This window comes from Nestor notabilis, unplaced genomic scaffold (assembly GCF_000696875.1).
Source record: "Nestor notabilis isolate BGI_N333 unplaced genomic scaffold, ASM69687v1 scaffold12290, whole genome shotgun sequence".
Classification (NCBI taxonomy): Eukaryota; Metazoa; Chordata; class Aves; order Psittaciformes; family Psittacidae; genus Nestor; species Nestor notabilis.
The window spans coordinates 1-14,561 of NW_009911618.1; the positions used below are offsets into that span (position 1 = coordinate 1).

Sequence of the window (14,561 nt, forward strand, 5' to 3'; positions counted from 1 at the left end):
TTAGAGACAAGGAGGTTGTGTGGGACAGCGTTGAACGCTTTGCACGAGTCCAGGTAGCTGACATCAACTGCTCTGCCTCTGTCCATCAGTTCCATAGCCCCATCATAGAAGGCCACCAAATTGGTCAGGCAGGATTTCCCCTTAGTGAAGCCATGTTGGCTGTCACCAACCACCTCGCTGTTTTTCATGTGCCTCAGCATTCTTTCCAGGAGAATCTGCTCCAAGATTTTGCCAGGCACAGAGGTGACACTGACTGGTCTGTAGTTTCCTGGGTCTTCCACCTTCTCCTTCTTGAAAATGGGGGTTTCATTTCCCTTCTTCCAGTCGTCTGGAACTTCACCTGACTGCCATACTGGAAGATGATACAGAAAGCAAAAACCCCAACATGACAGGAGCTTTCTGCTTTATGTAAATGATACTGCTGAGGGAAAGGATAACACTGGTAAGGGATAAGTCATGTCTTATCTCTTTTTTTAAAGGGTAGGTTGTCTTTTAACTTCTTTTGTTTTCTTTCCCCGCAGACCAAGAAATGTCATGGTATATAACTGCACAACAGGTGGCACCAATCCTTTCCACTGGGGTGAAATTGGTATGCTACGTTTCTTTTTTCATAAGCTTTAACAGAAAAATAAGGTTGAATAACACAAGCACAGGCTATAATCAGTAGGTGATACTGCAGTTTTATTACTGAAATTGGTATAATAGGTATACCTCTCAATTTTGCAGTGTACTGTGCTTTTTCATTATCTTCCACTGTTAATTCTCTTCCCTTGCAGCGTTACCACTGTTTCATCTTGTTCTTGGTTGTGTGTGTGATTGTATTTTTTGATTGTTTGAGGTTTTTTTTTTTTGGTGGTTTTTGATTTTTGGTTGGGTTTTTGTTTTGGTGGTTTTGTGTAGGTTGTGGGGCTTTTGTGGGTTTTTTTTATTTGTTTGGGGGTTTTTTGGTTTTTTTGTTTTTTGTTTGTTTGGTTTTTTTTTTGTTCTTTTATAATTTAAACTATGGGATCACTGATTTTTTTTGCTTGGTGCCATGACATAATCCACAGATTGCAGATAGTGAGCAGAGAAAAGCTTTGCTCAGGAGCAGTAGTGATGTTGGCTTTAATGTCGACCTTAACAAATGCGTATGGATAAACAGCCCACAATCACATGTTCTGTGTATCTGCATGATTGAGAGGTATGGGAAGAATAGTTTTGCACTTGTGTAGTATTTTGTGTTTGGCTTAAGTTAATTTAATCTGCAGTTAGCTACATGAGACTTCAATTATGTACATGGAAAAGTAATCTTTAAGAAAGAATGGTCACCTATTTTCAACTCTTGGATATGCTGACTAGAATGTAACCCACGTGCCAAAAGCTTTGGGATAGTTTTTGTTATAAATAGCAATACAAGCTGGCTGGCAAGGTAAACCTGTTTATTTGCTTTCAGTTTTTTAGAAATAGAATTCCTAAGCTCAGATTATTTTTTTTTTTCTTTAATACTTAAATCTATTTTACTTCTCTCTACTATTTTCTTCATGGTTTTTTGCTTGCTTTTGCCTATTTTACATGTGTTTGTTTATAACCGTTGCTTCAGCCAAACTTGGAAAATTGCTGACTTAATTTATATCCCAGTTTGAATTGGGGTGTTTAAACACAGTCTGTAAACAACAGCTTGATGTTACAAGAGGTGAATTTCATCAGAACTTCTTAAGGTACTGATCCTGCGTATCTGTCATGTAAAGAATTTTCAGGTGTCGGCAGGAGTTTCACATGGTGTCCCATGTTAATTGCCTTTTTCTCAATGGTTAAATATGGATAAGTTGTCTTAAAATGTCATTTGAAATGCACTTCAGACACTTGTGAAGTCCTCAGTCTGGTTTTTAATTATTCTTCCCACAAGAGATCAGAATAGCTGCTTTTGTGAATGTAAATGACTATTTAAAAAGCTTTACATGCTATATAAACTGAAACTGCTGTAAAGTTTTGGAAACAGCCTCTAAGGTAGGGAAGAGGAACAGAGAGAGAGAAGCTACAAGAAAATATGATACTGAAGATGAAGACATACAAGACCTCTTGATTATAATAAGAGCCAGTACAACAGTCTTTCAAATTAGGCTTATGACTTTGTTTTAGTTTCTGAGAATCGTAGAGAAGTTAGGGTAGTTATTTACATGACATACTGACATAAATATTGTACACTGTAATGTACTTTGAAAACCATTACACTTTACATGGTTATTATCAAAGCTGTTACGCAACTTTTCTTTCTCAGAATACCATGTAATTTCTACTTTCAAGAGGAATCCTCTCGAACAGGCCTTCAGACGGCCCAATGTAAATCTAACTTCCAATCACCTTTTATATCATTATTGGATTGCTGTAAGCCATAAGGTCCCAGCATTCCTGTATGATATCTACCTCAGGATTACTGGAAGAAGCCCAAGGTAATGGTGACTAGCTCTGTCTTGTCTGTTCCTCTGACTTCTAAACAAAGCTATGCGTACACTATGATGCATATTGATGATTTGTAAATTCTTTTTTCTTCCCCTGAATGCTTTGTGACTAAAACTTGTCTTTTTTTTTTTCCTGAGAACAGGTCCTTGAATTCAAAGTGACTGAGATTTCTAGCAAAATTGAGGATGTCTTTGTTGGGTAGTTTGGGGGTTTGAATAGTCAAGGTAGACTAAATTACAAGATCTAGAAAGTGATGTTTATTCTTGAATAATAAACAGTTAAATATGTTGATCGCTATTTTTTCCCACAGGACACCACATTAATTTGAGTTTCCAGATAAATCCATTAGAAAGTGCAGTAAGGCACCCTAATATAACTTTTCAGTCCAACCGCCTCTTATATCAATATTGGACTGCAGTCAGCCATACAATGCCTGCGTTTTTGCACGATCTTTTGCTCAGATTGGCAGGTCATAAACCATGGTAAGAAGGACAGGGCTAAAATATTTTGCTGGCAAGGTGGTGGAGACATGTGAAGGAGGCATGGCATGGTGCTGTCTAGGCTTACTAACTACAAGCTATAACAATCCAATGGCTGCATTCTGAATTGATTAATGACTGGCTCAGCAATGTTGTCCAAGATACATCTTGGTTTGGAATCCTAGTCAGTCATTAAACTCTAGGAAGCGGCTTGTGTAAAGATTGCTGTTATAAACTGAAAATGGAACAGGAGGTGGAGTTAATTGTAGGTTGTTCCTGTAGATGATACAACTCAATCTGATATGTTGTTTTGCATCATCTTGACATTTCAGTTTATAAGATTTACACTAGCATCTGGCTAACTTCTTCAGTGGTGAAAATTACATAGCTCTGTTAAATAGGCTACATTAAATTATGTAGAAGGAATAAAAGATGTCACTTCAATTTGTTTCAGATTTGCCAAGCCATATGATCTTAAGTCATGGCATGTATTTTCAAAAGTATTTCTCTTCAGATTCTATAAAATCTCCACTGTGGTGATAGTGTATGAACACAAGTGAGTATTCATTTGCTGTCCTGTAGTTTAGGCCAGTTGTACAAGGAGGGGAAAAGTTCTGTAACAGGCTTGGCACTGGATCGGTAGAAGGAAGCCATGTAAGCAGGTTTGTAGGAGAAAACTTCTAAAAGTGCCTTGGGTTCTGTTGTTCCAATCTGACTCAATAGTGTCATACAGCTACAGTAGTGGCAGGAGGCTGTGGCAGTATACTTACCTTCTCACATTCAGAAGGTGTAAGCTTTTCAGATCAAAAGAAGGTATTGAATGTACAAGTTCCTAGCTTTTAGGTTGTTTTGTAATTTTAAGTTATTCTTAATAAAAGATGAAGAAATTCCAACAGATGTTGGAATTCCACCATCAATCACCATCAGCCCACGTCAATCCACCATCAATCACTAAAACCAGTTACAATATAAATGCCAACCCTACTGTCTTTCAGATGGTTAGGAAGTAGAGCTTCCAGAATCTCGTCAGTCTTTAAAAGGTGTTCAGTCTTTTAAGTATTTGACTAGTAGCAGTAAAACAAGGCTGAGAATAATCATGTTGTTTAGAATGCTGCTAACACTCTAAATGTTGAGTCTTGTTTTTGCTTTTCCTGGAGTTCTTGCTTGATGTCCAGTGATGGAATTTAGGACTCTATCAGTACCAGTACAATTGGTGACATTACATATGTATTTTATAGCCTATGAATTATTACTATTAAGCTTATTTCTAATTAGTTTAATATAACAGTGAGTGGGTGAGTTTTCTATCATGCACAAGATTTTTAGTTTGGAGGATATGTGGTGGATTCAACTAAAGCAAGCTATTGTTCAGTTACAAAGGTTGCTCAAAGGCTCTTGAAAGAAAAGCTTTTGATGCTCAGCCCACTTACAGGAAGGTACCTTTCATTATAATTTCGGTGTTTGTTTTTTTTCTTTTTCCTTCAAGCATTTAAAAGATGGGAGCCTGCAGTAAGAGCAGCAGAAGAAAGTAAATACATAGATGCAAGCAAGACATGCACTGTTAAACCGTAGTGGGCTTTAGTAATAGAATAAATTTGAGACAGACCTTTCCTACTTTATTTTTCTAGTCTTCTGATGCGGAGAACTTTGAAAGCTGCTTTAACTGATGGATTGGAGACAATCAAGGGATAGGGATGTACTACCGTTGCTGTGGTCATTCTGTCCAACTGGCAGAATGGTTTTAGTTACCAGGTAGCATGTACTCTGAAGACTTGGAAATGCTAGTAGCAATTCTTAAACTCAATATAATGCTGTTCTGAGTGAAGAAGGGCTGGTGTAATCTAAAATACGACCTTTTCCATCATGATTTAGCAGAAAGATTTGAGCAGTATAGTAAAAATGTAGTATCAGCACAAATTTCAAATACTCTAACTTGACATCACATGGTCACTAGCCTGCCCTCTCCGTGCTGAGTCTGAAGATGAGGTGGTTGTGTACAATGTAGGAAGAACTCTAAGAAATGAAATTACTGAGTGGGTTTAACTGCACTGTTGTCGTACTGTCAGGATATTGTGCTGCAACTGAATAAGAAATTTCTTAAGTGGAAGAAGTAGGTTGGGCCTGTGACTCTTCAGAACTGAAGGATTATGCTGATAATAAAGTCTTCCTGTTCAGGGTGTTTTGAAAACTTTCTGACAACTTTCTGCAGTATGAAATCATTCTTTTGCACATTACTTGTGGAAGCAATGTTTTTGGTGAGTTGGAAATAGTTCTGCTTTTTTTTTTTATCATTTAAGTTTCTTGAATTTCACAATTCTCTAATAATATTAACAGTTGAGGAAAGGGAAGGAAGAAATAATGCATATAATATCTTCTGAAATTTATAACATACAATAAGGATTGTCATAATGAAGATTTAATATTTTGTACTAAATACTTAATACTGTTACAGCATTGTACAGTTACAGAAATAGTGGTGATAATCCTTAACATCCAAGTTTAAGGAGAGTATTGTCAGTTGCTTGCCATGTATACAGGTAATTGCATAGCAAAGCTTACTGATTTTCTGATTGCTTTTAATATTAGTTGTAGATCTTACTTTTAACTTTGCATAGAGTGTAGCACAACAAAATCATGTTATTTAAAACCACTCCCATATATTTCAAATCTAAAAACCTCTAACTATACTCCCAGCAGTGGGGTGTATTTACTAGAAGAACAGAATGTGGCATGAAATACTTAAATTTGTAGTTCATGGATTTCTCCAGCAATTCACGTTCTGTTCCTCTTCCTTAAAAAGCAAAAGGAAAGGTGTGGTTCATGTATGAGGTGTAAAGGCATAATTGGTTACCTGTCACTTCAATTTAAAGCTGCTTAAAACTTAATATAAAGCACCTTTCATAGTTACTTTCTTAGAAACCAGAAACGAGTATATAGTAGACTTTTATTAAATAGATTAATATGCTTTTTCCTTTTGGAAGCACTCTTAGGTTATGCACTTAAAGGAGCCACAGAGCTGCTGGCAAGATAGGAATTCTGGTAGTACAAAATTTACAGCCAAATGAAAATCTGAATGAAGATGAGTCTGAAAGCTTGTTTTTAAGTATTTTAGGTGAATCTTCAAGAAAAACCCAAACCTATCTCTACTGCTTATGCAGAGACTTACAGATTGGCAGCCTGTAGATCCACTGAAGGATCACTCTGCATTTAGCATCAAAACTGTTGTTAGCCTGGAGACAACAGGTTGTATGTAAGACTTCTTCAAAATGCAGTCATAGCCTATAGGCAGGTCACTTTCATTTGTCTGGCATCAGTAATTACGTGGGCATGTTTCTGTAACTGAATTAACTATTGCTTAAGACTTTAATTCATGTGATGTGCCTCTCAAACTGCTGTATTTTATGTCAGTGGCAGTAAGGACTGTCTGGTAGAGGCAGAATTTTGCCTAGTATCTAGGTAAAAGTCTTTGGTGCTGTCACACTGACCTGCTGACTGCTGCTAAGGTTCAGTTTTTGATGATCAGCAGGTCTTTATCTTATGAAGAAGTGATGCAGTGTTTGATATTACACTTACTGGTTATAAATAGCTTTGATATTTATGACTTGTATCCAGTGGCTTTCCCTGGAACAACCTGTGAAATGTGTGTTTCAAATCTTCAGGTTTCGAGAGAGAGTTCGATAACGTGTGCTCATGCTTAGAGTTGCATGCATTCCCATTTGGAGGAGGAATATGGTGCTATTGAAGTTTATGAAGCTTAGTCTGCCAAAGCTACACCAGTGTCCACTAAATGACACCCAGTGTTGATATTTCTGAAATAAGTCTGTCACCTTACTAGTTCTCAAAAAAAAGAAAAGTATAGTTTCATGTTGATTTGGTGCAGATAACAAGCTGTCACCAAGAAAGTCAGTCCTCTTCTGCCAAGTCTGTAATTGATTTAGCAGTTGAGAGAGTGTGGAGACGTGATTCTTTTGGCTGATTGTCCTGGGTTCAGCTCCATCAGTCATTTTTTCTCCTCCTTAGTAGCTGGTGCAGTGCTGTGTTTGTGACGTTCAGTCTGGGAACAACGCTGATAACACCGATGGTTTTAGTTGTTGCTCAGTGATGTTTACTCTGAGCAAGGACTTTCTCAGTCTCATGCTCTGCCAGGGAGGAGGGGAAGCCGGGAGGAAGCAGAGACAGGACACCTGACCCAAACTGGCCAAAGGGCTATTCCATACCACAGCACGTCATGCCCAGTATAGAAACTGGGGGGAGTCACCCGGAAGGCCCAGATCGCTGCTCGGGTCCGGCTGGGTATCGGTCGGCGGGTGGTGAGCGGTTGTGTCCTCTCCCCTTGTTATTCCTCTTATCATTATTATTGGTAGCAGCAGTGGTTTGTATTATACCTTAGTTACTGGAGAGCTGTTATCTCAACCCGTGGGAGTTACATTCCTCCGATTCTCCTCCCCATCCCTCCGGGAGCGGGGGGAGTGAGTGAGCGGCTGCGTGGTTCCAAGTTGCCGGCTGGGCTTGAACCACGACACTGATACATCGATCTTATGGAGAGGGGGAAAAAAAAAATGACAGAATTTAATCAGCAGTTCTGTGGCCAGTCACTAAATCCAGTTTGATTTGGGGGTGTGTGTGGGGGGAACCTACAGCTGAGGTAGAAGGACTCCTTTTAGCCACTTGATGTTTAAAAATTTTGTGTCTTAATCAGCTTAGCTACGTTCTAAAACTGTATCCATAAGGAGGGACAGCAAGATTCCCAGCAGAGGTTAGTCTTTATATTAGTTCAAATTTAGTTTAGTTTTTCTTCACAGAAAAGAGCTAAAATGAATGTCAGTGGCCAGCTGCAAGCTCAAAATCTGCATTTGTCTATTCAGATACTAATTTGCACCGTTTAGTATTTGCAGGGGCACAAGTTTTCCTCAACTGTAGCAGTCTAAAACTTGCTGCTCTTCCAGTTTACCTTAAGAACAAAAATTTGGCAGGTACAAGTTAACAGCTAAGTTAAATAATCTTAAGACTGTCAGTGGACAGACCTGTGCAAAAAGTCTAAGTACTTAGCCACTGTTTTCCTGTTTGGCACTGTTTTTATCCAGGCCATTCTGCTGTGAGGTTTTTCTGGCTTAACTGACCAGTGGGACCTTTGCTTTCCAAGTTTTGAGTTCTTTTCTGAATTTTTTGACCTAAATAATGATATGGGTTTTTTAATTTCAGTTTATTCTTTTTAGTGCAGGATATGTTTTGAATGTACAGTCTGTATTCCTAATTATTTTTCAATTGGAGAAACTGTGGTTCAGCTTGGCTTCCGCTGTTGCTACCTTGCCCAACTGGTGAAACTAAGGGCAGGTGTTTGAAAGCATCTAGGAATGTCTACTAATAAAATTAGCTGGTGGTCTAAAATTATAACACAATTCTGAATTACTCTAGATAGGTTCCTATGGGGTTAAGGAAAACCATTTGTGCTTTAGCTATATTTTACTTCTTCAGTGGTCTCTGCAGCTTCTGTTACTTCATGAGAAGAGGAAGTTTTGATATTCCTTTAGATACTGAGATGCCAGCCATTAGTGACAGTAGGAGACACTAGTGTGATGCACAGTACTTCCTTTAGACTAGTGTTTCTGGGACAATGTGCTATATCCCTTCTACAGGTATGCACAAGAATGCACCAAGGCAGCTTTCAGAGAAAAATTGGTGTTTTACGTTGCTTCTATGACCCTCCCTGAACAAAATCTACCTTTGGAAAGCTATTTCTTGTTAGTGCTGGGTTTTTCTGCTTTCCTTGTTTTCCCTCTCTTCCCCCCTGACTATGCTTAAAATGGCCAGTGTGTCCTGCTGTAAGGATCAAATTGGAAGCAGATCTGTGAGATGGAACTACCTTGAGCACCCAAAGCAAGAATGTAATAGCATTAAGTTACATGGTGCTAACTTTAATGAAGTTGAGTGGCTGTCTCTAGCACTGTAACACCGGAAACAATTGCCTCGTCATAAATGCGGGGACTTTGCATCTGAGCAGCTGGATGACTCATGTTTTTTGGATCCGCTTCAGATAAGTTTCTCTTTGATCAGACTGCCCAGATTGATCCTTACAACATAATTTTTCTGTACTCCAAGTGATGGTTTTAAAGAGTTGCTTCCTCTGCGTAATAAGGTATGATGGAAGGTATTTCTGCATATTTGGAAATAAGGCAGAACTGATCACGTAACTATTAGGAACTGCTATTGTCTATCTGTGCTCTTAAATGTTTTCGTGCCCTTTGCTGAAGAAGCAGCGGGTTAAGAGCCTAAGCTGTATTTCTGGTGGTTTTAAGCCTTGATCTCTTAGTGACCATAATAAACCAGTTTTGGTTTGTTAGGTGTCTCATCTTGCACAGTGTTCAAAATGATCAGGGAAACTTATTCCCTTGCTTAAAGTTGTCATGTCTATATGTTCTGCACTGTGTAGTCGAACTCTTGTCAAGTCAAATTGTTCAGTACTGTTGTATTGTTCAGTACTGGATATTCCAGTATACTGAAGGGAAGAGTGTTCTGCGTGTGCAGCACTAAGAGTTACCAACAGAAGATAGTTGTTTTCTTTCCTAGGGGAAATAAAAAAAAAGAGATGGTAACTTTCTATTACAGTTGGAAGTAGGATTAAGAAAAAAGGACTGTCCCGTAATTTCTGATTCTGTATAAAGATTGGACAGGCAAGATCCACTTCAGTAATATGCAGAAATATCCTATTGATGGAATATAACATGCTTTGGGTACAGAGCAAGATGGGGTATTGTTTACATAGGGGTGTGGGGTTGGAGGGTAAAAAAATTTACAATCTTACTGTCTATTGTTCTTGTTTGAGCTAATCTTTACCACCATGTAACCTATACATTCCATGCCTTGGACTGTAGGATGATGAAAACAATAACACGTCTTCATAAGGCCATGATGTTGTTAGAATACTTTACAAGCAATTCTTGGATCTGGAATACTGAAAACATGACTATGCTAATGAACCAGCTAAGCCCCGAAGACAAAAAGGCAAGTAGCTGTGTGATGTGGGCATGGTGACTGAAAGTGAAGTATAAGCTCATTTATTCAAGATTGAAAAAGGACATCTTTTGGTACTGCTGCTTACTGTACTGTGGAGCTAACCCTAGTACTAACTCAGCACTAGAGATTCCTGTCATGTTCTTTTGGTTGTAGCAGGGCTGTGTTATATGCTAGCTCAGTGATGTGATCAGAGACAAGGAAAGGCAGGACACCCTGGAAGGAGGCCTGGTATAAAAGATGGTTGTCTTTGGAGTTGCCTGATCATGTGATGTGGCGTTGCCCGTATGTAAAACTGTTAGTTTTACCTACATCATGAATAAAACAAGGCTTTAGTTCAGTTAATCTCTTCTGAGGAAACAGGAGGTGAGTTTTGAGGGACTTTCTTGCTTGTTTTTAAACTGGTAACAGATTTTATATACCCTTCTTATGGTTTGGCCAGAAAGCCATGTGTATTCAAAGAAATCTGGGTGTAAATTCTGTCACTTCTTTCTGAAGCATGCTTTTGCTGTGTGACTAAAACTGCCCCATGAAGGGGGAGAAGTGTAATGGAAGCAGGATGACAGAAAACTTCTGGAGGATGTTGAGGAAGAAGAAAAACTGAGTGCAGGGTCTGAGTAAGAGTGAATGAAATAGCTTGGATGAAAAAACCTTAAGTCTTCCCACTGTGTGTGGTTGACTGTCTATGTAAGCCTCTATTTTTGTACTGTATTTATCAAACACCTCTGTGGTGGGTTGACCTTAAAGGTGTAGTACAATTCTCCCTCCTTGACAGGACAGGGGAGAGAAAACGTAACAAAAAAAAGTCAGACGTGTATTCACCGTAGTTTCCAAAAATCAAGTCATTTTATTGGATTTATATCTCCTGAGAAAGATGCTCAAATGGTTCTTTTTAAACTACAGCTGTATAACTACAAGCACAACTAAAAACCCTCTGCATTTATGAGTGAACTTGGCAGAGAGCAGTCGTTATAGCATAGTAGAACTATCTTGTTTAAATGGAAACAACGTAATAGAAAGTTATTTCTAGAGTGGAATTCCTTACATACAGATGAAATGGGAAAGCAGCACACTTCAAAGTGGAGGGAAGAATACTACCACTGAGGAGGAAAATAAGACATGAAATGGTTGAAATTTGAAAGAGAAGCTGGTGGCTGTGTCAGAAATGGGATATAAATCTTGTGAATAAGGAAATGATAACTGTTTTGCATCAAAGACAAATTTGAGTTATCTGGTAGAAAAGCGTTTTTCCTTTTCCTTTAAGTTACTATATATAGCAACTGAATTTTTAGGCAACTAATGCTGAAAGCTTTTCTTTTATGCAGGTGTTTAATTTTGATGTACGACAACTACATTGGGCAGAATACATGGAAAATTACTGCATGGGAACGAAGAAATACGTGCTGAATGAAGAAATGTCTGGCCTTCCCGCAGCTAGGAAACACTTGAATAAGTAAGTGTAAATTTATATTTTTCTTCATTTATATTTTGTGTTTTCCAACCCTTGTCAAGTTTTATTTTTCCGTGTTACAACTTAGTTGTTCTTTATAGCACCTGCTTAGGTCTTTTAGAATTTTTCTGTTTCAGTCCAGTGGCCTGAAGCATTTTCTGAGGAAGTCAGGTGTCACCTTCCTTGTTCTATTTGTCACTCCTGAGTTGCTCTCAGTATTAATAGTTATAGTATTAGTCTGGGATTATAGTTGTAGCTCTGATGACTAGTGTCTGCTGCAATCCGGATTTCTGATTTTACCCAAGTATCTTTTGAAAGTTACAAAGGTACATATAACTCAAAGTCAGAATGGCTTGTTTAGTTAGGGAGGTTTAGGAAGAACAATGGTTGTTTCTTCTGGGAATGAGATCTTTTGAAGCAGGTGAGTAAATAGTCATGGACTCTCCACCTCCAAGCTGGAAACTTAGATTTTGGTGCTCTGAGATGACTTCTCTTAGCACTTTCTCTGTGGCTGTTACTGCCTGGAGTATTACTGGCACAGTTGTCCTTGTTTTATTCATAAAGATAGCTGTAGACATTTTATTTTATTAGAGAGACAAAAGTGATGATTCTTGTTGTGCAGTACTACCTCACATCTGCTATCCTGATAGCACAAAGAGAAGTGATCTAAGACATTACTTGTGTCCTTCTTCTAAAGACAAGGATTTGCAGTTGTAGATTGGTTTGGCATGATATGTTACGGTCTCAAATACTTTTGGAAGATGGTAATCTGTGATGATGGTGGGAATAGCTGAGGAGGTGTCCCCTTCTGGTTTTGCTTTTTTAAGTTTATTTAGATGCTGTTAAAAAATGCATAATATTTACCATGCAGTTTACCTTCTCTGTGCAAAGGAGCGTACCAAAAATAACATGAGAAATAGCCTTGTATTTGAACAGTGTCTGGTTATCCTCAGCTCTCACTTTATACTAAGTGGATTATTTTTGCAGAAGGTTTAGATTCTAACCTATATTTACTCTGAGGTATTTGGTCTCTTCTGTTACCATCTAGCTTTTAACTCTGTTGATGTTGAAGTCCACGGCTTCAACATTAGCCACATGTGGCAGCCTAGGGGACCTGGCTTCTCTACAAAACTACTAGGGTGAAATTTTTTCTCAAATAGAAAAGTGAGCTTTACTTTTGTAATACAGAAATTTAGACTGCTTTTTTTTCTACAAAGGAGGTATATAGATGGAAGTCTGGCTATAGTAACAGCCAGCCTACCTGTAAACCAAGATAAGGCAGTGAGTATTTCCTTAAAAAGAGCTGTCTCTAAAATACAAATGGTCATAATCTACTGAACCAAAGAGATTGCTTCAGTTTTGAGAAATCAGAGCAAAGTGTGGTTGCTCTTTGTCTTGAAGCTTCCATCTTTTCACATGAGATTATTACTAAAAGTCAGAGTTGCCGTAAAAGAACACTTGGTTTTTCCTAATCTTTTAAATATAGTTCCCTGAGAAGGAATGAGTTTAAAATTGCAGGGAAGACTCTGGTCTCTGTGGATAGAAAAATCCTATGATGTTTTTGTGTGGTGTCAGTGACAGTTGGAGTTACTTCTACATATATATCAAGTCTTACATCTGGAGGGGAGGAGGGAAGTTCAGAGTGTTAAGTATGTCTGTGGTTTTGGGGTGGATGGCAGCCTTCTATAGGTAAGTTACTCTGTGTGTGTGTGTGTGTGTGTGTGTATGTGACCTTGGCTTTAAGAGTTCTTTTCCAACCAGCTTTAAAGCAGAAGTACCTGTGGTTAGCTGCAGCGCTGGCTCTGTTTCTAGTTAGCGTGTGTTTCACTTTTCAGCAGTGAACTGCAGAAAAGCCTTCTCTGATCCTTCGCTTACCAGCTTACTCCCATCATTCAGTTAATACCACTCATAATACATTTTGAGATGAATAGATGAACAAGTTTAATTCTCCATTAGAAGTTAATTTTTGAGTGTTCTTTTTTTGCTGCAAGTCTTGGTACCTTGGCTTTTAATGATTTCATTTTTCCCCCCCTCCTCTTTAGGTTAAGGAATATACGCTATGGCTTCAATACAATTCTTGTGATCCTGATCTGGCGTATCTTTATTGCAAGATCACAAATGGCAAGAAATATCTGGTACTTTGTGGTTAGTCTGTGTTACAAGTTCCTCTCCTACTTCAGAGCCTCCAGTACTATGAGATACTGAAGAAGAGAATTTAGCATTAGGACATCTATGCATACGGTGGTCTAACTGCACAAAGCCTGTAACATGTAGTCATCTCACATTTTGTAAAAGCATAATTTCATCTTAAATTGGAGTGCAAAATATACGGTATGGTATATGTAATGTTAGTCGTGTTATCTTCCTGGAAACAGAAAATAAAATGGTCAAGTGCCAGGATGAATTGGCATGAGACAAGCATTTAAATAACTTTAACTCTTTGACCTGGGGAAACATTTTAGACTGCTGACCAATGTAACTGTGCAATTTGGAACGTGTTTGATTGAAATCTGCCTTAACATGATTTTTTTTCTTCTAAGTTTTACTCCACGTTGAGCAAGATAAATACTGACTTAGTTGCTAGTTGCTGTAAACATGTTTATTTGAAATTCTTCTAAATTACAAAGAGTTTTGAAAGTTGCAAAATCATATAAATGATGGTAGATCTCCTGGCAAAAAAAAAAATTGAGGACTTTCATAACTTGTCTTTTTGCCACTTCTTCCTTTCTTATCAAAGTAAGGATGCAACAATGGTGCCTGTTTGGCTTTAAAAGAAAAACAAATCAAAACATCCAACCTTCCTTAATTACTGAAAGGCCTTTTGTCCAGTCTGGTCTTCAGAATACACTTGATGATTCAGTTCTGTGCTTGAAACTGGCTGCGTCTAACCTACATTTATGTCAGCATGAGCAATCTGCTTCTCTGAAAGCAGAATTGATCCTATCATTGAGTAGATAAAAGGAAACATAACCCCAGGGGGGGATGGGATACAGGAGGTGTGTGTGTGTGGGGGGAGACAAAACCGAAGTCATTGACTGCCCTTTTGGGTTTTTTTAATGATTCTTATTGGCAACACAGAGCCAGCATTTGATTGTTACACTTCTGACTTCAAAAGGTATTTGAAAGGGATTTATTATGCTTAGTTGCTATTTATATTACTGGTAATAGTAGTTGGACAAACT

General features: G+C 38.2%; 1 protein-coding gene across 1 annotated transcript; it reads left to right on the top strand.

Annotated features, from left to right (window-relative positions):
* Positions 1 to 521: 521 nt before the first annotated feature.
* On the top strand, positions 522 to 13,893 carry LOC104406620 (fatty acyl-CoA reductase 1; the record flags this gene model as incomplete). The annotated part of the gene is made up of 5 exons (XM_010015670.1): positions 522 to 589; positions 2,258 to 2,429; positions 9,791 to 9,920; positions 11,255 to 11,382; positions 13,422 to 13,893. Coding segments are annotated over 5 exons (661 nt in total), but the record flags the coding sequence as incomplete, so codon positions are not given.
* Between the last annotated feature and the right edge of the window lie 668 nt (positions 13,894 to 14,561).